Raw genomic sequence first — 26,490 nt, 5'->3', positions numbered from 1 at the left:
AATAATAATTTATTATTTATACCCCGCCCATCTGGCTGGGTTTCCCCAGCCACTCTGGGTGGCTTCCAAAAGAATATTAAAATACTGTGATACATCAAACATTAAAAGCTTCCCTAAACAGGGCTGCCTTCAGATGTCTTCTAAAAGTATGGTAGTTGTTGTTCTCTTTGACATCTGGTGGGAGGGCGTTCCACAGGGAGGGCGCCACTACCAAGAAGGCCCTCTGCCTGGTTCCCTGTAACTTGGCTTCCCGCAGAGAGGGAACCACCAGAAGGCCCTCGGTGCTGGACCTCAGTGTCCGGATAGAACGATGGGGGTGGAGACGCTCCTTCAGGTATACTGGACCGAGGCCGATTAGGGCTTTAAAGGTCAGCACCAACACTTTGAATTGTGCTCGGAAAGGTACATAGTGCCTAGCAAGTGAGTTTTAGGCCTAAGCGAGTTTAGGCTCACGTGTCTTATCACCCTATGTTGCTGGCCAGCTCTATGAGGGAGCTGGGCCTTCCTTTCTCTCCCCACTGAAGGGTGTTTAGCAAGACACGAAGGTGAAATTGGTTAGGAAGCGTGGTGCTGACAGAACGTCAAGGTTGCAGATTCGATCCCCCCATGGGACAGCTGCATATTCTTGCATTGCAGGGGATTATAGAATCGCATAGTTGGAAGGGACCCTGAGGATAATTTTTTCCCAACACCTTACAATGCACAAATAGGCAGCTGTCCTATACAGAGATCAAACCTGCAGCCTTGGTGTTATCAGCACCGTGCTCTAACAATTGAGCTACCCAGACAGGGTTGGACTAGATGATCCTCAGGGTCCTTTCCATCTCTACAATCCATGATTCAATCACTAAAACTCCCATCAGCACCAGGGAGCAGTGCTAATCCAAAATATTTGGAGGGTCCCAGTTGGTGAAGGCTGTCGCTGCCATAGGGCATGAACCTGCTGCCTTGGGGTAAATCTCTTCAGCTGCTTCTCCCCCCTCCCCCCTTCTTAAGAAAACCAGAAGTGCCCTTTTAAAATAAAGCATACTTTTATTTTCTTGTTGAAGCACCAATTTCAATTTTTGAAAAACACACACAAAAGAAAACATATTCCAATACTGAATGGGGAGCGGGGGGGGGGGGGGTTAAAAAAATGAAACCCAAGTTGTTCCTCCAAGCTGCCTCCACACCCCCCCCCCAAATGTGGGGGTGACATTAAGGGGAGGGGGCAGGAAAGAGAAAAGACATGCATTCATGTTTTCAGCTTTGTTCCTCCATGTTCTGGAGAGACACATTTCAGCCACATGCAAACTGGTCTAGGGGTGTATGTAACGAACTTGAGGGGGGGGAGTGTAGAAAGGAATGGGATAATACTTTCTTTGGTTTATTATGCTAACTGACTGCTTGCCCCAGAAGGGTGGGTGGTAGACCAGAGGGGGGGCATCTCTGATCCCAAAGAGGGGAGGGCCAGTGTCCTCTAAACACCCTCTTTTTTCTTTACTCTGTTTTGGAGTCATTCTAATCTGTCCCTGGGACCCCCACCCCACGCCATGGAAGAGAAAAGAAGGCAATCACATGATTTCAGGTGCAAAGGGAGACAGCTCGGGGCCTGAAGGGATTTCCCAGACACAATTTTCTCCATGCCCCCACCCTGCCCAGTACCCTAGAAAAAGGAAATGAAAGGGGGCAGATGTTTGTTTTCTGATTAGATCCCTCCTCAAACTGCTGCTTGGGATATTAAACCATCAACATCCCCTGCCTTTAAGCTCAAAGAACACCTGAACACCAATATACATAAATATTCTATATATAATTTTTTTTTAAGGGGAGGGAATTGGAAATCCACAATACCTACTGTGGAAAAACTGCCTCTTTCCCCTCCCCCAATTGCAATCCTCCACCCCACCCCCCTTGCAATATATGGCTAATTACAATCCAGCCCACTTGGAATATTCCACTCTGCTATTTTGTCCCACTTCCTCCACCTTCCTATGTGAGCTCCTTGTGTATTCCCCCTGCTTTTCAATTCCTGTGGTTTCCTCTATCGGAGTCCCTGCCAAATCCAACTCCCCAAAATCCTCCCCGCTCTCAGTCAGAGCTCCACCTCTCCCCCCCTACACACATGGAATATTCCAGCCCCACCTCTACTCCTCCCCCCCTACTTTCCTGTCCTCAGATGCTCCCTCTCCTTTCCTTTCATGGAACATCCCTGTCCTTTGCTGCTGCGCATCTTCTACCAAGCAGGAGAAAAAAATGGGGCTGCAATGCAAGCGAGAGACGCGCTGTGCAAGCCATACGCACCTCCTCCCTCATGTTCACACACCCCTTTTCCCTTGTGGCACGTGGACTATTCCTTCACATCAGGCCTCCCACCCCTTTGATAGACCACTTCTGTCCTCAGCCTCCTCTCCCCCCCCAACCTTAAAATGGACCATTCCTGTTCTTCAAAATGACTACTATGGCCATATCTATTATCTTTTCGCTCCAGGCTGTTTCTGGCTGATGGACAGGCACCACCACCCCTCTCCCAAAAAGCGCCCAAATGGTTTGTTCTGCTCCTCTTCACCCTCTTCTCTCTCAAAACCACACAGAGCATTACGCCTGCCCCACAGGGAAAGAAAGAAGGGAGGAAAGAAGGAAGGGAAGAGGGTTCTCCGGAAGCATTTTTGCCACCCTCGCACCATCGGGGGGCAGGCAAAGAGGGGTGCCCTGCCCACCCAAGCCACCGACTTCCTTTCCCTGTGTCCTAATAGAGCATGGCTCGGTTGCCGTGGAGGAACACCAGCATATCGACGTGCTCTGGCGTCAGGGCCTGCCGCTTGGTGTGCATGGCGTCACCGGCGCTGCTGAATAGCCAGCCTGCGGGCACCGAGGTGGCAGGCACGCCAAGCAGCTTGCGGGCCGCCCGGGCCAGCAGCGGGTACTGTGTGTGGTGCGTCTTCCACCATTGCAGAGGGTCCTGGCCGAGGGCGGAGGCCTTGCTGGACTGGAAGCTGCTGGCCTCCTGCTCCACCTGCTGATGTGCCGAGCTGGCGCCCGAGGTGGCGCGCATGCTGCACAGGTCCCCCAGCAGGAACTCGATGCCTGCGTCCTGCTTTGGCACCTTGGCCGGCGGTGATGGGGGCAAGGCCATGCCCGGCGGGCCAGAGGCCTGCGCTGCCGGCGACTCTGCCAACCGCGACGCTTCCGCCTTGAGCAAGTGGAGGGTTTCCACGCGGTCCGAGTGGCTTAGGAAGTCGAGACCGCGGAAGCGCGGGTCCAGGGCGCAAGCCAGGTTGAGGGCTTGGTTGACATCTGGGCTGGAGAAGTGCTGGTTCAGTTCCTTCTGGGCCGCGGCCTTGGCTTCCAGTGCCAAGGTGGAGTCCCACTCGCTGCCCACCAGGTGTTTATAGAGAAGGCTGGTGAGCACAGGCTTGACAAGGGACAGGCTGGAAAAGGGGTCTTTGGTGAACGTTGAGGTAGCAATGGCCATGGGCTTGAGGACCTTGGCCGCGTCCCGAAGGGCAGCCCAGTCCTGGGGGCGCAGCGTCGCCTCCCCGTCGGGGCCGAGCCCCGCCAGAGGGTCGCTGTGCTCCAGCAGGCCTTGCAGGACGGCATAGGCGCTGTGCCACTTGCCCCCGTCCCGCAGGAAGCGGCCGAGGTGCGCTTGCAGGAGGGGCTCCTGGGCCCACAGTTTCTCGCCGCGGCCTGCCCCGGCCAGTGCCCAGGACGCCAGGCGCCGCAGCCGCTCGAAGGCACCCTGCGCTGCCGGCTGGCTCAGCACAGCCTCCATGGCGGCTCGCAAGGCCTGCCCGATGCAAGGCAGGGCTGTCCAGCCGAGCGCCGCCGCGGCCTGCTGGGTAGTGAGCCCAAGGCCCCCGACGGTGTACGAGGTGCTCTCGCGGACCCCCCACTCCTTGGCCGCCTCGCTGAGGGCCTCCGCCAGGCTGTCGGTGCTGGGCTCTTCGGGGATGGGGCGGCTCGAGAGCACCCTCGCCCGGGCTTCGAAGCAGTCATCCACGTAGTGCACGGTGAGAGTGAGGTAGGTGAGGGTGTTGCTGTGGCGCCAGATGTCCAAGCTGAGCGAGCACTGGGGCAGGGTCCGCACCAGCTCCCAGATTTTCCCTTTCACGTGGGTGTGCATGTCCCTCAGCACCGTGTGGGCCAGGGAGGCGGCATCTGGGGGCTTGTAGTTGGGATCCAGGACTCCCAACATCTGCCCAAACCCTTCTCCTTCCACCACCTCCACGGGCATCAGGTCGAGCACGATGAAGTCGGCCACCGCTCGCGTGGTCCTGCCTGGGGCGGGAGGCCGGGGGGCTCCAAACTCGCTCGCCGTCCCCAGGACGCCTTTGTCCAGAGCGGCCGTCTGGGTCCCAACCAGCTGGTTGTACTCGCAGCGGTGCTTGTAGATGAGGTGCTGGCGTAGGTTGGTGGTGTTGCCACTGTAGCTGAGGCGGACTCCGCACAGCTTGCAGATGATCTTGCTCTTGTCCAGGATGCGGCCGTAGGCGTCCCCCTGGAACCCAAAGAAAGTCCAGTAGCGGCTCTGCGCCCTCCCCAGCCCCACCAGGTTCTGTGTTCCTTCCAGCAGCGGGAAAGGGCTCCCTCCCGGGGGGAGGCCTGGCTTGTGGAGGGGCAGCAGGGGAGAGGCGGCGGCGTCTCCGCACAGGTACTGGGTGCGGGAAGAAGGGGCGTGGGGAGCGGGAGGCGGCGGCGGGGTCTTGAGGTGCAGCTCCTGGAAGAGTTTCATCAGCAGCTCCTTCTCGCCAAATTCGTACTTAAAATGCTCACCTGGAAGGGAGAGATAACAGCGGAAAGGTGAGGGTCCGCTACATCTGCCGAGGTGCAAGGCAGCCAACCCTGGAACAGTCCCTCTGCTGTTGTGGGGTGAGCAAATTGTGGCACGGGAGTTCCCACCACTACCCCCTCCATGCTATTTAGCAGCACAGTCCCTCACCTCCCCCCCAACCAACACTCCAGGTTAGGGCCCTGTTAAGTCTGTTCAACCATCTGGCCATGGCTATAGAGACCTCCATCTCTGCTGCTGGAAAAATAGACCAAACTGGATAGCTCAGTTGGTTACAGCACAGTGCTGATAGCACCAAGGTTGCAGGTTCGATCCCCGTATGGGACAGCTGCATATTCCTGCTTTGCAAGGATGATCCTCAGGGTCCCTTCCAACTCTACAATTCTGTGATTCTATGTGTGGGGAACCTTTGCACCTCCCGGATGTGGATGAAACACAACTGGCATCAGACTCACCAAGCAGTAGTGTCAAGAGGCGGCAATGCTTCTTGGTACCAGTTGTTGGAAACTGCAGGAGAAGAGTGCTCTTGTGCTCAGATCCTGCTTATGGGTTTCCCACAGGCATCCATTTTTTTTTTATTTTTTTTTATAATAATTTTTATTAATTTTCCACACATAAAATAAAGAACAATGTAACACATTATAACTTCATACTCATCGGTTCATAGCCTTTTTTCTTTGACTTCCCCATACCTCCCCATCTCTGCATCCTTGTTTAATAATTCTTTAGCAACCCTTAAGTCCATTGTCTTAGTTCCTTTTCATAAATATTTCTTAAGTTTTTTTTTGTTTACTGCTGCAATTCTTTACTTCTTATCCCCTGACATCTTAACACTCCTCAATTTTACAATTATTTTTAAGATATATTTTGAAATTCTTCCAGTCCTCTTCCACTGTCTCTTTCCCCTGGTCCCGGATTCTGCCCGTCATCTCAGCCAGTCCCATAAAGTCGATCACCTTTGTTTGCCATTCTTCCAGAGTAGGTAGTTCTTGTGTCTTCCAATACTTTGCCAGTAGAATTCTTGCTGCTGTAGTGGCATACATAAAGAAAGTCCTATCCTTCCTTAACACCACTTGGCCCACCATACCCAAGAGGAAAGCCTCTGGTTTCTTAGGAAAAGTCCACTTAAGGACCTTCTTAATTTCATTATAGATCATTTCCCAGAAAGCTTTAACCTTTGGGCAGGTCCACCAAAGATGGTAGAAAGTGCCTTCAGTCTCATTACACTTCCAACACTTATTATTAGGCAAATGATAAATTTTTGCTAGCTTGACTGGGGTCATGTACCACCGGTAGATCATTTTCATAATATTTTCTTTTAAAGCATTACATGCAGTAAATTTGATACCGGTGGTCCATAACTGTTCCCAGTCAGCAAACATAATATCATGACCTATATCTTGTGCCCATTTAATCATAGCTGATTTCACCGTTTCATCCTGTGTATTCCATTTTAACAGCAAGTTATACATTCTTGATAAATTCTTAGTATTGGGTTCCAACAATTCTGTTTCTAATTTTGACTTCTCTTTCTGAAATCCTATTTTCCTGTCCTGTTTAAACGTCTCATTTATCTGATGGTAATGCAACCAATCTCGAACCTTAGGTTTTAGTTTCTCATAACTCTGAAGTTTCACCCTTTCACCATCATAATCTATGATCTCATGATATTTTGGCCATTTAGAATCCATATTAAGCTTTTTTACTTCCCTAGCTTCCATTGGTGACACCCACCTAGGGGTTTTACTTTCCAACAAATCTTTGTATCTAATCCAAACGTTGTACAATGCTTTCCTTACAATATGGTTTTTAAAACTTTTATACACCTTTACCTTGTCATACCATAAATATGCATGCCAACCAAAACTATTGTCATACCCTTCCAGATCCAAAATGTCAGTATTCTCAAGAAGTAGCCAGTGTTTCAACCAGCAGAAAGCTGCTGATTCATAATAAAGTCTTAAGTCCGGCAGGGCAAACCCCCCTCTATCCTTTGCATCAGTTAAAATCTTAAATTTAATTCTGGGCTTTTTGCCCTGCCAGACAAATTTTGATATGTCTTTCTGCCACTTCTTGAAACAGTCCATCTTGTCCACAATCTGCAACGTCTGGAATAAAAACAGCATTCTAGGCAATACATTCATCTTAATAGTAGCGATTCGGCCTAACAAGGAAAGTTTCAGCCTTGACCATATTTCCAGATCCTTTTTAACTTCTGACCAACATTTTTCATAATTATCCTTAAATAAGTTCACATTCTTGGATGTTAAGTTTACCCCCAGGTATTTTACCCTTTTTGTAATTTCCAAACCTGTTTCATTCTGAAAACTCTCTCTTTCTTCCATTGTTAAATTTTTTTCCAACACTTTCGTTTTTTGTCTATTCAATTTAAAACCTGCTACTCGACCAAATGTTTCAATTAGTTTTAAAACTCTTTTAGTACTAGTGTCTGGCTGTTGCAAAGTCAATACTAGGTCATCTGCAAATGCTCTTAATTTATAATGTCTAACTCCGACCTGAACTCCTTTAACCAACTGGTCCTTTCTAATCATGTTTAACAAAACCTCCAGGACCGATATAAAAAGCAAAGGGGATATTGGGCAGCCCTGTCGTGTACCTTTTTCTATAGGTATTTCTTCTGTTACCACGTTATTTACAATTAATTTGGCCTTTTGTTGAGAGTATATTGCACCTATACCGTTTTCAAAACCTTGTCCTACCCCCATCCCTTGGAGATTCTTTTTCATAAAAGTCCAACAAATATTGTCAAAGGCTTTCTCCGCGTCCACAAAAATCAGAACTGCTTTCCTATTAATGTCAACGTCCAACAGCTCCAAAATGTCTATAATGTTCCTCACATTGTCTGACATATGTCTACCTGGGAGAAAGCCTGTTTGGTCCTTATGAATCTCATCTGCCAACACTCTTTTCAATCTTTTTGCCAAAATGTCTGCAAAAATTTTGTAATCCACATTGAGTAAAGATATAGGGCGGTAGTTTTTAACTTGGTTCTTCTCAGTCTCTGTTTTCGGTATAAGTGAGATGAAAGCCTCTTTCCACGATTCAGGTGCCTTTTTCCCCTTCAAAATTTCATTGCAAACTTCCTTCAATGGTTGTATCAGCCATTCTTTCAGCATTTTGTAGTATTTGGCCGTCAGGCCATCTGGTCCTGGTGATTTTCCCAATTTCATATTTTGAATGGCACCCTCTATTTCTTGTTCTGTTATTTCCTCGTTTAAGATCCTTTTACTTTGTTCTGAGATTTTTGGTAAACCGTATTTTCTGATGAATTCTTCTATTTCTTGCTCGTTGGTTGGCCCTTGTGCATACAATTTCTTAAAAAAGCTTTGAAAACAATTGTTGATCTCGTTGGGTTTGTGGATAATCTTTCCATCCATTTCTAAACTTGTTACCGTATTCATTTTCTGCCTTTTTTTCAATTGCCATGACAGAAGTTTCCCACATTTATCCGCTGATTCAAAAGTTTTTTGTCTCATTTGCTTTATCTTCCATTCTATTTGTTGGTTCATGAGTTCCATGTATTGCATCTGATGAAACTTTATTTCTCTCAAAATCTCATGAGACTTTGGTTTGGACCTCAACTTCTTCTCTCCTTCTTTTATTTTTTCTAAAAATTTTTCCTTCTTTTCATTTTGTTGCTTCTTCTTAATAGAATTTTGTTGAATTAGGAAACCTCGCATCACGGCTTTGCTTGCGTCCCAAATTATTCTGTTTTCCACATCTGTTTTCCTGTTGATCTCAAAATAATCTTTTAATGTTTTAAGGGCCTTCTTATGGATCTCTTCGTCCTTAAATAGGGTGTCATTCATTCTCCATCTAAAGGAACCAGTTGTTGTTAATTTCATCTCCATCTTGACCGCATTATGGTCGGAGCACGTTTTTGGGCAGATTTCTACTTTTTTTGTTCTTGACGCCAGACTACTAGAAATCCAAATTTGGTCTATTCTTGTCCATGTCATTTTTGCTTCAGAGAAGAAAGTTCCCTCCCTCTCTAGAGGATTCTTTGTTCTCCAAATATCAATCAAGTCCATTGTTTCAGTCATTTCGAAAAAGATCTTTGGTAGTCTCCCTTCTTTTGAAATCACTTGTCTCTGTGCTTTGTCCATGTTTGTTGAGACAACTCCATTCATATCTCCCATCATTAGGATTTTATAATCTAAAAAGTCAACTAGTGTCTCATGCAACTTCCTAAAAAATTCAGCCTTCCCTTCATTTGGGGCATAAACTCCCACAATTAATATCTTTTCTCCTTGAATTTGTATTTCAATTGCCAGGTATCTTCCTTGTTCATCTTTAAATATTAATTTTGGAGCCAACTTTTCCTTTGCATAGATCACCACACCTCTTTTCTTTACTTTATCTGATGAGATGAATTCTTGACCGAGTCTCTTATTTATTAATAATTTCCTGTGGATCCTGGCAATATGGGTTTCTTGCAAACATATTATGTCTAATTGTTCTTTCTTCAAAATATGAAAAACCTGTCTTCTTTTCCGAGGAAGGTTCAAACCATTACAGTTCCAACTAAGGAGTTGCAGAGACATTTTGTATTTAAGTAGCTGTTCCTCCAACTGCTCCAAGCTTCTGCTCTTCCTCCGATGGTGGTAGTGAAAGTCCAAATGACAAATTTGCTATATCGGGTGGTTCCCTCTCCTCCACGGTTCCTTTCTGCAAATCCTCCAGATACTTCTCTAGAAATAGTTCTTTGTCCTGAATTGTTTTTATTTTAATCTTCCTTCCATTGAAGTTAAAGGACAATCCTTGTGGAAATTCCCATCTGAATGGTATAGTGTTTTTCTTCAGCAGGTCTACTAAACTCTTGTAATATGTTCTCACCTCTAAAATGTATTTAGGAATGTCCTTAAAAATCTGTATCTGACAATTTTGAATCACCAATGCCTTTTGATAATGCAAATTCAATATTCTATCTCTTTCTTCTTTTGATCTCAATGTAATTAGACAGTCCCTTGGTTTTTTGTCCTGCCTTCTACCCAATCGAAAGGCTGATATTATCTCAAGTTCCTCATCTTCCTCCCATTCCTCCCGCCAAAAAGTTATGATGTTCTCTGTGAGAAATTTCACAAGGTTGTCCCCTTCCCCTTCAGGCACCAATCTAAATTTTAAATTCTTCTCTTTACGTTGAAGTTCCAGTAAGGAGAGGGCTGCATCATGCTCATTCACTTTTTTAATAATAGGCCCAAATTTTTCCCTTGTCTCTTCAGCCGTTATTTTTGCACTTTCTGCAATCTTTCGTGTCTCTGAACTTTCCTGAATTAATCTATTTATAGAATCTGTGTTCGATGCAACACTAGCCGTATTCACATCCAACCTTGTTGTCAACTCTGTTAATTTTTTAGAATTCTCTGTCGAAAGTTTTGTCAATGCTTCCAGGGATTGATTTATTTTAAGTAGAGCCTGAGTCATAGGATCCATAGAAGCTGGTGTTTTTTCCTGCACAGCTGCAGTTCCTGATATAGAGGCCCTTTTCTTGTGAGATTGTTTTGCTTTCTGCCTTGTTACTATCTCATCTGTAGGGGCACTCATATCCTCAAGGTCGTTTTCACAGAGTTGATTCCCAAGTGGAAAATCCCACTGTTACTTTTTCAAGTGCAACAGTTTCAGATAGAGCCCTCTAGAGGGAGCATTCAATTGTATCCAAATGGCAGAGATAGAAGAAAACAAAGAAGCAAGGGAGTATAACAGTAGCCAAAAGTTTCCAATGTCCAAATTGTAATGTCTCTATTTTTCTATGTGGCCAAAATGCAGCAAGGTACATCTAAGGTCCGATAACTTTTTTACAAACAAGTCCCCACTTTTCAAAGTTTGACAGTCCACGTCCCGGTGTCTTTTTTGGGCAGCCCGACCCCAGGGGATTTGGCAATGGAAGGTCTTAATTTTCCATTAATTTTCCAGCAGATTAACAACGTTCCAATCCCTTCCCCCCTTCTCCTGCCAATCTGGGGGGAGGTTTTAAGTCCGATGTCAGTTTGACAGCTTAAAAAAATTAGAAGGGTTCCCTTTAAGTGCAGCTTGATTTTCGTTGCTTTATTCCTTCTGCAGTTCCGGGGAGGCAGACTTCCTTAATTTTTGCCTTTCCCGTTTTCAGCCAATTTTTTAAAAGTCCCGTTACTTTTTCCAATCTTACTCACGGGTGTTGTGGTCAAATTCCAATTGCAGGAAGGAATCGGCGCTCTCCGCTCATGGCGACGCGGCTTCACTCCGCTAGCTGGGTGACGACTCTCAGCACCGCGCTTACCCCGATGCCGCTCAGAAGCCTTTAAAAAGGCTCCCTCACAGTACCGGGGGGCGCAAATGGTGCCCACCGAATCTCCTTTGTTCACAGGCTCCGCGCCTGTGATTTTAGGGGTCCCCCGCTTGCCGTAGCGGGTAAGACCCGAACTAACGGAGCAGTCCTGCCTCGGAGCTCGAGGCTCGGACCGCCATTAAGCGCTGGCGCCGACCGGAAGTCGCCTCCCACAGGCATCCAGTTGGCCACTGTGAGAAAAGGATGCTGCACCAGATGGGCCTTTGGCCTGATCCAGCAGGCTTTTTCTATGTTCTTACGGATCCGAATTCCAAAGTACCTCCTTATTCCCAGTGGCTGGTCAGTAGGGACCCACAAACTTTGAACTGTGACAGCCACTTTGCATGTGCAGTTGCCATGACCCTATACTTCTCCTGCTTTTGTACCTGGTGCCATGCTGAGCTTTGGAACTGTTCTGAGCACAGCACAATGCCTTCCTTGGCTCCAAGCTTGGGAGAACAGGGAGGGCGTTTTCTTTCTTACCCACCCAAGTGCAGGGGGAAAAGGGGGCTGCAAAGGTGAACACGGCAAGTCAGTGACCCCTTGCCACTCCATCCCAAAGCTGTGTACACCAGCTCTTCAAGCAGTGTGCTAGGCTGGGTCTACATTTAAGCAGCATTGTACAGTTGTACCTTGGAAGTTGAACAGAATCCGTTCCGGAAGTCCATTTGACTTCCAAAACGTTTGGAAACCAAAGTGCAGGAAGCTCCAGAAGCCCCGCTGGACGTTCGGGTTCCAAAGAACGTTCGCAAACCGGAACATTCACTTCCAGGTTTGCAGCGTTCGAAAGCAAAAACATCAGAGTACCAAGGCGTTCAGGATCCAAGGTACGAATGTACTGTGAATTGCTTTGGTTTGATTCTGTTGCAGGGAAAAACTTAAAAATAAATAAATGTGGCATTAACAACAACAAAAACTTGGCAATAATGGGAAATGAAGGCTAGTTGTGGGGTAAATATGTTCTTCCAGAGAGACCCTTTAATGGGTAATCTGGGAGCCTAGGAATATGACCACAAGCCAAGATGCCACAGTATTCCTTACAGTGGCACCACTGGGGCAAGACTTGGGGTACAAAACGCCCAGTGACCCCACTCAGGAGAATGAGAAGAGCCCTCAAAGCAGTGTGGCTGGCTTGCCCCATTTTGAATTCAGTGAAGGAATGCACACTGCAATGCAAAGAGGACCCCCAATCCCAACTCCACACAATAGAACTATTAAATCCAGAGCCGAAATTATCTCCTGTTTCTAGGTCATATGCGATGAATGAAACTCAGGAACTATTTCCTCAATGGGGTAATGTTTTGTGGCTGCTGTTAGCATTGGGGAGGGTCATGGGGTATGTTTAAAAAGAGGATAACCCCGATCATTTGGCTCTTGGGTGCACTTTGTCTCTAACTGGATTCACGGCACATTGCTGTGAAGATCCCAGGTTTCATTCCTGACACCTCTATAGTTTAAAAATGACCAGGCAGCAGGGAGTGGGAAGGACGTTTGCAGGAGATCCCGGAAAAACTGACACCGGTCAAGAATATCCCAATTGTCAGACCTGGTGCTCAGCAGCTTCCTTAGGTGATTACAAGACTGCAGGGAGAAGGGAAGACTGGAGGCCTTGCAACATGTCCCACTCCCCCTCTTCTTCTTCTTCTTTTTGCCTACCTAAGCGTAATCCCAGCGTGCGTGCATACTCCTCCCCTATCCACACCAGCAGCTCTGTGTCGGCAGGTATGGTCTGGCAGACCCGGTAGTAGATATAGCCCCGGTACTGGAAAACAGTCAGGTTCTGCTCCTCCTCGGTGGAGGCGCATGCCACATATCTGCAGGGAGGAAGCGGGGATGAGTCACACTGTGGTTTTTTTTGGGGGGGGGCATGCGTCATGCTTTACTCGCTGGTGGATGCACCGAGCGGTAGCCGCAGCGGTACGACTCCAGGGTAAAGCCAGCCCACAGTCTGCAAGGAGGCTGGAAGCACTCCCCTATGACTAAACAAGCATTCACCACGGGGATCACTCCAGCATCCTATGGGGGCTGAAAAGCTGCCAAACCTAATTCATCACCGGTGTGTGTGTGTAGCTCCATGGATATAATGTACGCAGCTAAGCTGGGACGGGTGTATATTCCCTTCCTTACTTCTGCTGGGCCTCTCTCCCAAGGGGCTCACCTCATCCAGTTGGATCTAGAATCATCTGACGCGTCAACAAAGAAGTAGGAGCCGTTGTCCTGCACCTGAAGGAGGGATGGAAAGATCAGGGAAGGAGAAGAACGAAACGAAAGCTCCACTCTCACCCAACCCCTACCTTAAGGCTCCTCTGTATGTATTTACAGAGCATCCATCCTAGATTTGCTTGCGCAAAACTTGTGCAAAGGTTAGATTATATCTAGTCTTAACTGATCACCCATTCTGATCTGCTTGTGGGGAGGTTACATGACAGTAAGCAGTCATCCTGAATTCCCAGCAGACTCTTTATATCTCTCTCCCTGCCCCCCCCCATCATTCATTCTTTTCACACTTCCCGGTGCATTTTCCTGGCACTTTCCCAACCACAAAAAAGTCTTATTTCTTTTCCCCTAATGTGGATTTGTTGCACTAGGGTGATATCGGGTGCTTTTACTGCACTCCAAATGTGCAAATCTGAATTTCCCAGTAGGAATGTGAAACCCTCCTGCAAAATAGTTCTCGATGCACCCTTAAGAATTTGCCTGATATCGCAGGCACCCCAGCCCCAAGGGACAGGGCTGGGCTTCCAAGTGGATGGCTTAAAAGTGTGCCACGATCTGGGCCCAGGTGCGTGTGTCACTCTCACTGTACACTAACCCATCACTTTTGGCAGCCTAAGGTGGATTTCAGGTCTGCAAGCCAGAGACAAGCCAGAAAGCATTTCAAAAGGGAATAGAGCGCCATCTACAGTGGATCTGAAAAGCGTCAAATGCCTTAAAGAAGGTGTGAGCAAGTTTTCAGATTAAAAAAAATATATATATTATCTAGACTACCCCCAGGGCCTACTAACTGAAGCCGGGTACAAAATAGTGACCCAGAGATCTCAATCCAGAAAAGCTCAGGAAAAGGAGCCAATTGCTCCCTTCAGCCCATAAAGTCAAACACAGAGATAATTTACAGGTAGCTAATACAAATCAATATCTACTCCAGTCAATTTTGTGTGTATGTAGGGCCAACAGCCTTTTTGAAACTGCCTTTGTTGAGCAACTGGGAGCCAGAAACCCATGCAACCCATCAACTGCAAGTCATCCAAGGTCTTATCAGTTACAGTGGAACCTTGGTTCTCGAACATAATCCGTTCCGAGTCTGTTCAACTCCCCAAACCATTCAAAAACCAAGGCGTGGCTTCCTGCACTCAATCGAAAGCTGCGGTGAACGTTCGGCTTCTGAAAAACATTCACAAACCAGAATACTTACTTCCGAGTTTGTGGCATTCGGAAACTGATTTGTTCGGGAGCTAAGGCGTTTGGGAACCAAGGTACCACTGTATTCCCAACCAACCTTCTGCCCATCCTTCCACACGGACCAATTTGCTGAGCAGCTTTGGATTCCGGTTTCCTGCCCTCCTTTAGGGTTGCAGGGAGACTGTGTATCCTGATCACCCAAAACACACCTGGAAAAATATTCCACTTGAGCTTTTCCATGTACCAAAGAGCAGCAAAGCTGCCATTTTGCAAATCTTGGCTCAGGTGAACATTAAAAGAGCATGCTGGATCACACCAGAGGCCTGTTTAGTCCATCACTGTGTTCCTACAGTGGCCAACCAGCTGCCTCTTGATAGGGCAACAATAGCCCTCTTCTTGCTGTTGCTGCCTAGCGACTGATACTCAGAGGTCTCTGATACTGAAGGCAGTTTGTGACAAATAACCTTTTCCCCACATCTGCATTTTATTTCATTTTTAAAAACGAGAGCTTTATCTTCTTCCTCTCTCTTGAGAAGCAAAGGAAGGATCAATTGCATGCAAGCGGCCGTTGCAATGCGGTGAGGGTTGTGCTCAGATTGGAGAGTCCAGAGTTCAAATCCTCACTCGGCCAGGAAGCTTATTGGGTGGCTAGGGCATGCTGCAATTTTTCCCAGCCTTACCTAGCTCTCGATCTCCTGGGGTTGCTGAGATGTCAAAACTGAGGGCAAGGGCAACACAGAGGGAAGATGAAATAGCTCATTGCTAGAGCATGCATGCACTTTGCTTTCGGAAGATCCCAGGTCCAATGACTGATATTACATGGCCAGGCTGGGAAAGACCTCTCCGCCTATCAAGAGTAGACAATACTGAGTGAGATGGACAGAGAGTCTGGTGCAAGAGGCCTGAGTTCTGTGGCCTTGGTCAGGTTCTATCAGCCTGGATAGCTCAGTTGGTTAAGAGCACGGTGCTGATAACACCAAGGCTGCAGGTTCAATCCCCGTATGGGGACACCTGCATATTCCTGCATTGCAGGGTGTTGGGCTATATGATCTTCGGGGTCTCTTCCAACTTTACAATTCTGTGGTTTAAAAATAATGTTAAAAATGTAGCAGAAAAACCACACTTAAAAACAGAAACAACTCTCTCGACCATCTCATCAGTGTGTGCAGAAGAGAACTGACTGCCACTGAATAAGGACTTGTGCTAGTCTTGGGGTGAAGGTGCTTGGGTTTGAGGATCAGCTGAACTAAACCTTTTATTGCACGTGTGGAAAGATCCATAGCCCACAATCAGCCTTTATAAGGCTTAGAGCAGGTCTGGGGAAGCTGTGGCCTTCTGGATATTTGTTAAGACTCCAATTCCCATGAGTAGGGTTGCCATATGTCCTAGAATTCCTTGACATGTCCTCTTTTGGGGGTCCACAAGCCCATCCGAGGGGAATTTTACATTTTAAAGCAAATGTCCTGGTTTTGGGGTTTAATGTGTGTGTGTGTGTGTGTGTGTGTGTGTGTGTGTGCGCGTGTGTGCATGGGTGGCTCTGGTTCAGGCTCTGGCGTGGCAGCAGCGGTGGGGTATTGGGCGATTGCCCTAAAAAATCTCAACATTTTGTGTTCAGTTTTTTACCTCTTGAAATATGGCAACCCTACCATCAGCCTCATACCACTTTAAGCAGTCATGGCTTCCCCCACTGAATTCTGGGAGCTGTAGTTTGCGAAGGGGGCCAAGCATTGCTAGGAGACCCCTATCACAGAACTACAAGTCGCAGAGTAGTTCAACAATCAATCCCTTTCCCCAGGGAGCTCTTATTCAGCTGCCTTCCTCCAGTGGCCATTATCTATCATAATCATTAACAGTAGCTTAATCTGGATTTGCAGACCTATCTATTTCAAGTATCCTTTGACTAATGAGGTTTTATTGGATATGCTGCTGATTTTCTGCTTCGTTGTTGCCGTCTGTGATTAATTTAACGCTGGCAATTTTGCGTTTTCCAAATGTTCTTGCTTCCCTTCGAATTTTCGTAATTTATAAAGTTTTAGGAAAATTCACTTTCTGCAGTTTATATTGTTGTCCAACTCCTGAAGAGAGAGTGCTTTGGTCAGAAATATGGCCTAAATGATGAACATAAGCAAATTAAATGGAAATCGCAGTAGGAGATCCAATTGTGGATTTTATTTTGTATTGCCACAGTTTTGACTGAGCAAAAGATCTTCAGCACAGCTAGGAAAGATTTCCCCTGGAGCCAAAACTAGACTTAAATGCCTTTGCATTGAACTTGTAATAAATAAAGATATGCACAGGTATTAGTTGGGGTGGTGATAAATCTATAGCATCAAAGCAAGCACAGAGAGGCGGTTTAACCATCTCTTTCCCTGCTGCCGTTCGGAGAAAATTCCTTCCCTGAAGCCAGTATTTACATTGGAGGGAAATTCCCCATTGACATAAATGAGAGATTTGCCTCCTTTAAAGAATTTTTTTTGCCATAGGAGAGGAAAGTGTTAATTTCCCTCCTCCAAATCTCTCTCCCCCCCTCCAGCTTATGCAAAATTTGAAATAAACTGGCATCTTTAATTCAAAGATACATACATTGCTGCATGTAGTTTGCTCAGAGCTTTGAACAGCTACTACAAGTCAAAGTTAGCACAAAAGCATAGGGGACTCCAAACTGAAAGGTGGCACCTCAATCTAAGGCTGATCTTTGCATATTTACAGCTCGATCCTAGCCAGAATCAGGTGCTCAAATAACCACAGATGCCTTTGAAGGATGACATCATTGTGCCCACAAATACAGCCACCATTTAGTCAAGGGCATTTCTGTTGTTGTTTCGTTTCATAATGCTATAATTCGTGGCAAACCGAAGGCATCTGTGGAAAAAGGGAGGAAGCCTCAAGGTGACCCAGAGGTACATTTTTGGAGCCCCACATTGTGTCAAAACATAAATCTTTCTTCAGGGACCTTTTGGGGCACAACCAACTCAACCCTTTGGTCTTGGCGGCCAAAGGAAACTGGTTTGGGATTTTATTTGTCACATGTTTATCCCACTCTCCTCGAGGAGCTCAGGGAGATATTACCCCTGCTGCCACTCCCTTTATCGTCACAACACAGTAGGTTGGGCTGAGAGACGGCAACTGGCCCAAGTCAGCTTGGTGGCCAATAGGAAATTTAAGCCGGAGTATCCCTGAGTCTGACAACCAGGAATGGGGAACTGGTGGCCCTACAGATGTTCTTGAGACTCCAGTTCTGGTCAGCATGAACAATAGTGGGGGATGATGGGGAGTTGTGGCCTCCAAATGGGGGTACAGGCTCTAACTGCTGCACAACTAGATTCTCTACTAGATTTGCAGTGGACCACAAAGGCCATTATAGTGATCAAGTACAGAGCCTAGGACTTGCTGATCAGAAGGTCGGCGGTTCGAATCCCTGCGACGGGGTGAGCTCCCGTTGCTCGGTCCCTGCTCCTGCCAACCTAGCAGTTCAAAAGCATGTCAAAGTGCAAGTAGATAAATAGGTACCACTCCGGCGGGAAGGTAAACGGTGTTTCCATGCGCTGCTCTGGTTTGCCAGAAGCGGCTTAGTCATGCTGGCTATACCCTGGCTCTCTCAGCCAATAAAGCAAGATGAGTGCTGCAACCCCAGAGTCGGTCACGACTGGACCTAATGGTCGGGGTCCCTTTACCTTTACCTTTACAATTGTACCTTGGATTCCGAACGCCTTGTGAGCTGAACATTTTGGCTCCCAAACGCCGCAAACCTGGAAGTGAATGTTCTGGTTTGTGAACGTTCTTTGGAACCCGAAAGTCTGATGCTCCTGCGGCGAATCAGAAACCGTGCCTTGGTTTCCAAACATTTTAGAAGCCGAACGGATTCTGTTCGACTTCTGAGGTATGACTGTAGTCACCTATGGTATTGCATGGCTAAGACATGGGATGGTGTGAAAAGCAAAACTTTCTGAGAAGCTCAGCTTTACTTTTTAAGCAAGTCTGTAGTCCTCATGGTTGTGGGATAAAATTAAAAAAGGTGACTGTCATTATCAGATATGTGGAGAAAATACCCAGAAATAAGCCACTGCATGGGCGGGGCAGGGGGGAAGTTGCCTCCCCCCCAAATCAAGTAAGTAAATAAAAATGCTTAACTAACTAACCAATTGGGTTGCAGATAGCTCTGTTCTGTCTCTGCCCCTGCCAACCTAAAGCCTGCCCTCTTAACATAAATCCTGGCTAGGCCCAGGTAAGCCAGGAGCATGATAGCTTCCTTTTGTCCTTTACCCATCACAGTATTTTCATGGCCTCCTGCCAGGGCCAGTAGTTGGGTTGAGCGATCCTTGGCAAAGTGCCATTTAGTGCGCCTTGACACAAAGGAACCTCCCGGAAATCCTAATGCCCCCACCCCATACTGCCTGCTTATTGGTGGTAGTGGCAGCCAGCAGCAACAAAGCCATCTGCCATTTTCAGTTTCCTAAATGCCGCTACACAGTAGTGTTGGAAAGGTAAAATGGTGGGTGGCTGGAAGCCACACACTGCAAGGAATAATCAAGCCGGGGGGAAAGGTGGTCGGGCCTAACTGGAACAGGCCTGAGCACCCATCAGCCCTCAGCAAATGCCAAAGGATGCTTGGTAGTAGTAGTAGTAGTAGTAATAATAATAATAATAATAATAATTTATTATTTATACCCCGCCTATCTGGCTGGGTTTTCCCAGCCACTATGGGCAGCTTCCAACTAAATATTTAAAAAATACAGTGTCAGATATTAAAAACTTCCCTAAACAGGGCTGCCTTCAGTTGTCTTTTGCCTTGACATCTGCTGGGAGGGCGTTCCACAGGGTGGGCGCCACTACCAAGAAGGCCCTCTGCCTGGTTCCCTGTAACCTCGCGTCTTGCAGCGAGGGAACCGCCAGAAGGCCCTCAGTACTGGACCTCAGTCTCTGGGCTGGATGATTGGGGGGGGGGGGGAGGAGACGCTCCTTAAGGTATACAGGATCGAGGCTGTTTAGGGCTTTAACACCAACACCCCTCCTTTCTTTCTTACCCTCCTCACATATTTATAGAAACCCCAATTTCTCCAATACCCCCAAATCTCAAAAATGGAATAAAGAGGTGCACACATTATTAGACACGTTAAAGAATGTATGGCCCCATCTCTGCACTTTAAATTCAAAGCAGTGTTATACCACTTCAAACAACCATGGCTTCTCCCAAAGAATCCTGGGAATGGTAGTTTGTTAAGGGTGCTGTTTGGAGAGCCCTCTTCCCCTCACAAAACTACAGCTCCCAAAGTTCCCTGGAAAGGGGGAGTGGTTGTTAAACCACTCTGGGAATTGTAGCTCTGTAAGGGGAATAGGGATTTCCTAACAACTTTCCTCAGCACTCAGCACTTTCCTCAGTTCTCTGTGGGAAGTCACAACTGTTAAAAGCAGTATGATACTGCTTTAAACGCACAGTGCAGACAGGGCCTGAAATAAACATTTCTGCATTTAATTTGCTCGGACGCGGAAGCTGGCTAACGCACACTGCAACACAATTATTTACACTGGAATTGTAAGGAATTTCTTTGTCAGCGCTCCCTCTAAAAGCTGAAAAACACGGGTCCTCTTAACCGCTTATTGTTTGCAAAAGAATGCGGATGCTAAACCCATGTGAAGAAGGCAAACACATGCCCATATGAGGCTAGTGTTTTGTGTGCACATCTTTGCAAAGATGTATTTCACTCTTGAAACGCATGAAGTGGGCTTTAGAACAAACAGCCAAATAACTTCCAGGGACACAAATACTCTTATTTGGCCCCTGCATTTCAGGGGGTGGGGGGAGCTGTCTCAGGGGGGAAATAAAGAGAGAACAGTGCTATGTTTTATGGTGGCCCAGAGTAAAATTTTCCTCAAAGGCATTGTGAAAAGGAAACAATATTTTTGCACACCTTAAAGTTCCCTTTCTTTTTGGATTGGTGCACTCTCCCCTTTTCTGTTCTGAATTGGGCCTTTGACACAATGAAACACACATACAGTGGTACCTCAGGTTACATACGCTTCAGGTTACATACACTTCAGGTTACAGACTCCGCTAACCCAGAAATAGTGCTTCATGTTAAGAACTTTGCTTCAGGATGAGAACAGAAATCGTGCTCTGGCGGCGCGGCGGCAGCAGGAGGCCCCATTAGCTAAAGAGGTGTTCAGGTTAAGAACAGTTTCAGGTTAATTACGGACCTCCGGAACGAATTAAGTACTTAACCTGAGGTACCACTGTATATATCTTCCCACAGCAGCCGGGCATTTTGAAACAAAACATAACAAAATGCCCATTTTTTCAGTTTTCAGGCTTTATGTTTATGTAATCCACCACACACTGCAACGTTAAGAGTTATTTAATAACAAATGTAGCTGCGACACATCACTGTTATATTTGCAAGCTTGCTTGTGATGCCACAAGGGATAGAAACTTTTCAAAGAAATAAAACCTGGCAGTGCCTGTATGACTACACAAGCCATCCTGCATTTCTTACTTGGCTGAAGATAAGGCTTTTATTTTCTGGCACCACAGCTTGATTTTTTCCCCCTCTGGATCTCATCCTGTTCCAGTTAGTGCACCGTTACCCTTTGTCGCAAAACAATCCTTGCCAAAAATATCCCAGATTTGCAAAAAGGGGGAAAAAATATGCTCTCACACTGCAAATACAGTGGTACCTCTGGTTACGTACTTAATTTGTTCCGGAGGTCTGTTCTTAACCTGAAACTGTTCTTAACCTGAAGCACCACTTTAGCTAATGGGGCCTCCTGCCGCCGCCGTGCGATTTCTGTTCTCATCCTGAAGCAAAGTTCTTAACCCAAGGTACAGTGGTACCTCTGGTTACGTACTTAATTCATTCCAGAGGTCCGTTCTTAACCTGAAACTGTTCTTAACCTGAAGCACCTCTTTAGCTAATGGAGCCTCTTGCTGCTGCCGGAGCACGATTTCTGTTCTCATCCTGAAGCAAAGTTCTTCAGCTGAAGCACTATTTCTGGGTTAGCGGAGTGTGTAACCTGAAGCGTACGTAACCCAAGGTACCACTGTACACGTCCGTGATGGCAATTTCCTTAGGGTTGACTTTGAAGAAGAACTGGGAAGAAGTTTTCAGTAGGGAGATTTTCCTATTACTCAGCTGAAGCAGGCAACCCTCTTCGCCAGTTTCCCCTAGTTGGGTTGGATCCAGATAAAGCTAGGCATGCTTTGGTCCCATGGAAATCGACAGGACAAGTTAGTGATTGATTTGAGACCCAAGCAAGGATGGGGAACCTCAGGTCTGAGGCTCCCAATGTGGCCCTCTAGCCTCATCCTGCCTGCCAGGCCACATCTCTCCCTTACTGGCCTTGTTCCACCCTGCTCCCCCGGGGCTTTTGCGGGGATGGAATGAGTCTTTGAAGACGCCTCTTGCCCAGATGGAGATATGTGAACGTGGAATTCTCTGAACTGTGCACGGCTTGAACGTAGCTTGTTGTACAAATGGTCACATCTCTTTCTCTGCCTACTTTCTGCCTCTGGCCCCACCCACCACTAGAATGCGGCCCTTGGGAGGCTGCTCAGGAAGGAAATGTGGCCCTCTGCTTTGCTTTTAAATTGTGTATTTTTATTTTAAATATACCAATCACAACAAGTTTATACAAATATTGATGCCTGTTTCCATATCCAGTGTTCATATTTTGGGGAGAATTCCTCTGCTAATCTTATTATTGGGTTTTATAAACAAGAATAATGTTATACAAATAAGTATGCAGTGGTACCTCAGGTTAAGAACTTAATTCGTTCCGGAGGTCTGTTCTTAACCAGAAACTGTTCTTAACCTGAAGCACCATTTTAGCTAATGGGGCCTCCCGCTGCCGCCGTGCGATTTCTGTTCTCATCCTGAAGCAAAGTTCTTAACCAGAGGTACTATTTCTGGATTAGCGGAGTCTGTAACCTGAAGCGTCTGTAACCTGAGGTACCACTGTACCTTCTCATGTCATTTGTGTATCACAAAAATAGCATAATAAATGTGGAGTAATATCGACAACATATGGTTCATTATTAGTGGTCAATGTATAAATTCTTGGTTCCTGAATTGGTTTAAACAATTAGGAAGACAAGAGGGGGAAGGTCCCCTATTCCTGAACTAAAGCATAGCTAACTTAGTTTGGATCCAATTTGAAGTGCTGCGTTGTTAATGCATAGAAAGCTTTTGTATTTCCTTACTGTGTTTAACCTCAAAGAATAATTCTATGGTATGTAAATGAAATTCTGTTAGCAAACAAGGCAGCATGGAGGAGACAAGAGTGCTTTGCCCTAGGAGAGATCCGCCTGGTGTGTTATTGTGCCTGGTGGAGTTGGGAGGCCAGACTACACATTTTAAGTTGTGGGGAAACGATGGGAGAATCGTGTGTCTTACCGCCCAGGAATACCGGGTGCAGTCGCCATGTTCCCGTACCACTTCCCCTTCGTAGGGGCCAAAGATGCAGCCACGAGGCAGGGCTGGGAGGGTGCTCCAGACTCCGAGGCCTCCCTGGGAACGCTCCTTGACTAGAAGTCCCTCCGGCAAGGAGAGCAGGGCCCGGGACTGAGCCCTTTCTGGAACGGGTCTGTCAGCCACAAAGGTAGGTGGTCCGTGCTGCGGGCAGGAGTCCCGGAAGTAAAGGCGGCAGTCTTCACAGACTGTGGGGGGAAAGAGAAATGGAAGCAGATCTGGTTTCACCAACAAATCACAGGCTGACTTTCGGTATGTCAACAGGTTCTGCTACTCTCAATTCTTTTATTTTCCCCAAGACATTTTATTCATTTCACAAATAGAAAAATACAAATAAACACACAGCAATAAAAACATACTGTATATAGAGATTCTCCGAATCTCACAACTTCCCCCCATGCCTGTCCATGGAGTTTATCTTAAATGTCTACAACTGCATACTTTTTTATATCAGAGCATATACTGTTTTTTACGCTACAAGTGAGTCAAAATCCTGCTCTTCTTTCCATCTGCTTACAGTGGTCTCCTAGATAACTTATAAATTTCCCCCATTATTTTATAAAGTTTTCATCCTCTTGGTTTCTGAGTTTTTCAAGAAAGATTATGGAAATCAGATGTGAAATTTATGGCGTGTTCCACATTGGAAGAAAATTATATGAAAATGATGTACTGGTGGTATTTGACTCCTACAAAGTTAGCAAAAATGTATAAGACAAGTTCAAATATTTGCTGTAAATGTAAAGAAAAAGAAGGTACCTTTTATCATGTGTGGTAGACTTATAAGGTAAGAAAAGCTTTTTGCGAGATGATATATAATGAAATAAAGAAATGTTTAAAATAACTTTTGTTAAAAAACAGAAGCTTTTTTTATTAGGAATTACAGGTACTGACATTCCGAAGGAGCAGAAAAGACTTTTTATGTATAGAACAACAGCTGCGCGGATGTTATTGGCCCAGAGTTGGAAGTCCTTACCAGAGAAGAATGACAAACCAAGTTGATGGATTATGCCCAGATGGCAAAGCTGACTGAAAAACTCTCAATTGTTTTTAAACAGCAGTTGGGGAAAACTGCCTGTCTAGAGTTGTGCTAGGCTTTCTGCAGGGGTTTAGAGCAGGAGAGATGAGAAATTTGGTTTGGTTCTAAAGGACCGTCAAAATTTGTCAACCACTGACACAGGCGGGTCAATGGGGATTCCTAGCCTGCACTGCTTGTGTCACTTGCTGTCACTAAAGCATCACCCTTCAGTAGACAGCTTGGTTAGCTTAAAAAGAGTGCATGCGAGTGCAATCTCTTTGAGTATTTGGCAATCAAATATATTTTATATCACAGATTAGAAATGAAGAAAGGCAGGCTGTGAAAGTGCCACTCAACTGATCACCTGTGGCGAGTAAGAAATATCTGAAGGTGGCCAGTCAGGGAAGCTTCAGAGAATTTGGTGGTTCTTCCTCTCCCTCCCGGGGTAAGATGACAAATGGCTTAACACAGGCACTTAAAATAATAATTTATTATTTGTGACTAAGTGGGCTAGGAGCTCCTTTACAAAAAGGGAAAGGGATCATATATGTTTGGGATGGGGCAGAAACAAAGGTTTTACTTTTACTTACAGAGTAGCTCATCCTCAAAATTGGTGCAGACATCCTCAGCTACTTGCATGGTGTGGTACAATCGTGAAGCCTATAATGTTAACAGGGAGGAAGTGTTTAGAGTTGGTACTTCTCACACCAGAAATCCATGTCACCTTAAATCCTTTCCCAAAGAGCAGGGAAGGGGAATCGGTAGCCTTCCAAATGCCGCTGGAATCCAACTCCCATGAGCCTCAACCAGCAGGACCAATGGTCCCACAACATCTAGCGCTACCACAGGTTCCCCATCCCAGAACAACACTGACCCCCCACATCAACTTCTGCCCAAACCACACCAATGGCCACCTTCTTCACACAAACAATACCTTCTTCCAGCAGACACTCCCCTCCCCAACCCTGAATCTACCCTCTTCCTCTAACCTAGAACATTGGCCATGCTGATATCAAACTCCAACACCTCCTTTCTTCAGAAGGAGCCCATCACCTTCCCCGTGGATCACAGTCACCTTCCCCTCACTAGTCCCCCACAAATAGCTCCGTCAGTAAAGCATGAGATTCTTAGTCTCAGGGCTGTGGGTTCGAGCACCACGTTGGGCTCCAAATTCCTGCCTCGCAGGGGGTTGGAATGGATGACCCAAGTGGCCCCATGCAGTTTTACAACTAGATGGGGCTTCTGTGATCCCAATACTGGCTGCCTCCCCTACCCCGTTCAGAACCACGCTGGAGAACAGCTCCAATCAAACAACGAGGCAATCACTTTGGCCCCAAATCCAGCTCCCCACCGCCCCTAAACCTGACGTCGACCCCCTACCCAGGCTCCCCTATAGTGCTTCTCCGCCTCATCCCCCCCCAGTCCGTCTGCATGCAGAGCCCCCCCCGGACACCCGTCCACCTACAACACCAAGCCCCGCTCTTGCAAATCAATGCCCGTCCCCTCGCAAGTCACTGCAACAGCAGCAGCAGCAGCAGCTCCCCTCTCACCTGCACGCCCCCAACCCTTATTGCATAAATAAAATGACCCCCCCCCACACACTTCTTCTCAGCCTGCCCCACCTCCCTCCTCAAAGGAAGGAACCCCGAGAAGCCGGCCAAGTCTCGCCCTGCCTGGGCGGAGCTGGATCGATGCCGCTGCGGCAGCTCCTCCAGGCGGGCGCCCTCGTGGGAGGGAGGGTCGAGGAGCGCGCGGGCGGAGCGGGGAGGCGGCCCTTCGCCCTCCTTCCTTCCCGCCCTCGCTCCTCCCTCCCGCTTCCGGTTCTGCAAACTTGCCCGCCGCGCGACACCGGCCGCCGCCGCTCGCAGCAGCATCTGCGCTCCGCCGCCCCTCTCGCTTTTTTCCTTCTGGAACGCTCGGCCCCGCCAATCCCTTCCCACCGGCAGGGCGGTCAGCGGCCAATGATAGCGCGGCCCAGAGTTCCGCCGCCACCCCAGCCTATGAAGCGCCTTTCAGGCAAGAAGAGGCGGGCTTTCTCCCCCCCCCCCTCCGCCGAGTTGGCGGCCAATGAGAAGAGGGGCGGGAGGAGTGGGGAATGAGAGACGCTCCTCCCTTTCTAGGGGCGGGCGCCTAGGGAAGCCGTTGAGAACCAATAGGAGAGGAAGGAGGGGTGGGGGTGGGGGGAGGAACCACAAAAAAGAGCCGCGCTTCAGAGGATGGGATTCCGTTAAATTGGGGGAGGCGGGTTCAGAGCTCTCCCGGCCAATGGGGTTGGTCATAGTGAATAAAGCGGCCAATGGTGTTCCTCGAGTGAAGGTTCTCGGTTGGCAGTTCAGTTAGCTTTGAAATGGGTTATGAGGGGTGAGGGAGAAAGGTTGGGACGACGAGTATCAGCGTTTTAAATTTAACATTTTAAGTGATTATTGTATTGTATTGTATTGTATTGTATTGTATTGTAAACTGCTTTGAGGTTTCACTCTCCCTACAAGCAAGTGGTGTGTATATATCTGTATATATA

General features: G+C 47.0%; 1 protein-coding gene across 4 annotated transcripts in view; it reads right to left on the bottom strand.

Annotated features, from left to right (window-relative positions):
- LOC307200665 (E3 SUMO-protein ligase ZBED1-like) overlaps positions 1 to 25,976 on the bottom strand; it is a 53,744-nt gene extending 27,768 nt beyond the window's left edge. The window contains exons 1-6 of one of the 4 annotated variants that reach the window (XR_013832411.1): positions 25,595 to 25,976; positions 24,563 to 24,632; positions 22,883 to 23,145; positions 13,255 to 13,319; positions 12,753 to 12,910; positions 831 to 4,755 (exon numbers count right to left, since the gene is read on the bottom strand). Coding sequence is in view for 3 of the 4 variants with exons in the window: in XM_079949390.1 (XP_079805516.1) it covers positions 2,729 to 4,755; positions 12,753 to 12,910; positions 13,255 to 13,319; positions 22,883 to 23,145; positions 24,563 to 24,632; positions 25,595 to 25,846 (2,835 nt within the window). In the remaining variant the exon portion in view is untranslated. Of the gene's footprint in view, positions 1 to 429; positions 4,756 to 12,752; positions 12,911 to 13,254; positions 13,320 to 22,882; positions 23,146 to 24,562; positions 24,633 to 25,594 lie in introns of those variants that run through there. The other 3 variants (XM_079949390.1, XM_079949391.1, XM_079949392.1) reach the window with 3 other exon arrangements.
- Between the last annotated feature and the right edge of the window lie 514 nt (positions 25,977 to 26,490).

The sequence above is a fragment of the Podarcis cretensis genome (assembly GCF_951804945.1).
Source record: "Podarcis cretensis genome assembly, chromosome: 13".
In the NCBI taxonomy this organism is placed as follows: Eukaryota; Metazoa; Chordata; class Lepidosauria; order Squamata; family Lacertidae; genus Podarcis; species Podarcis cretensis.
This window is presented reverse-complemented; position numbering and strand designations above follow the sequence as displayed.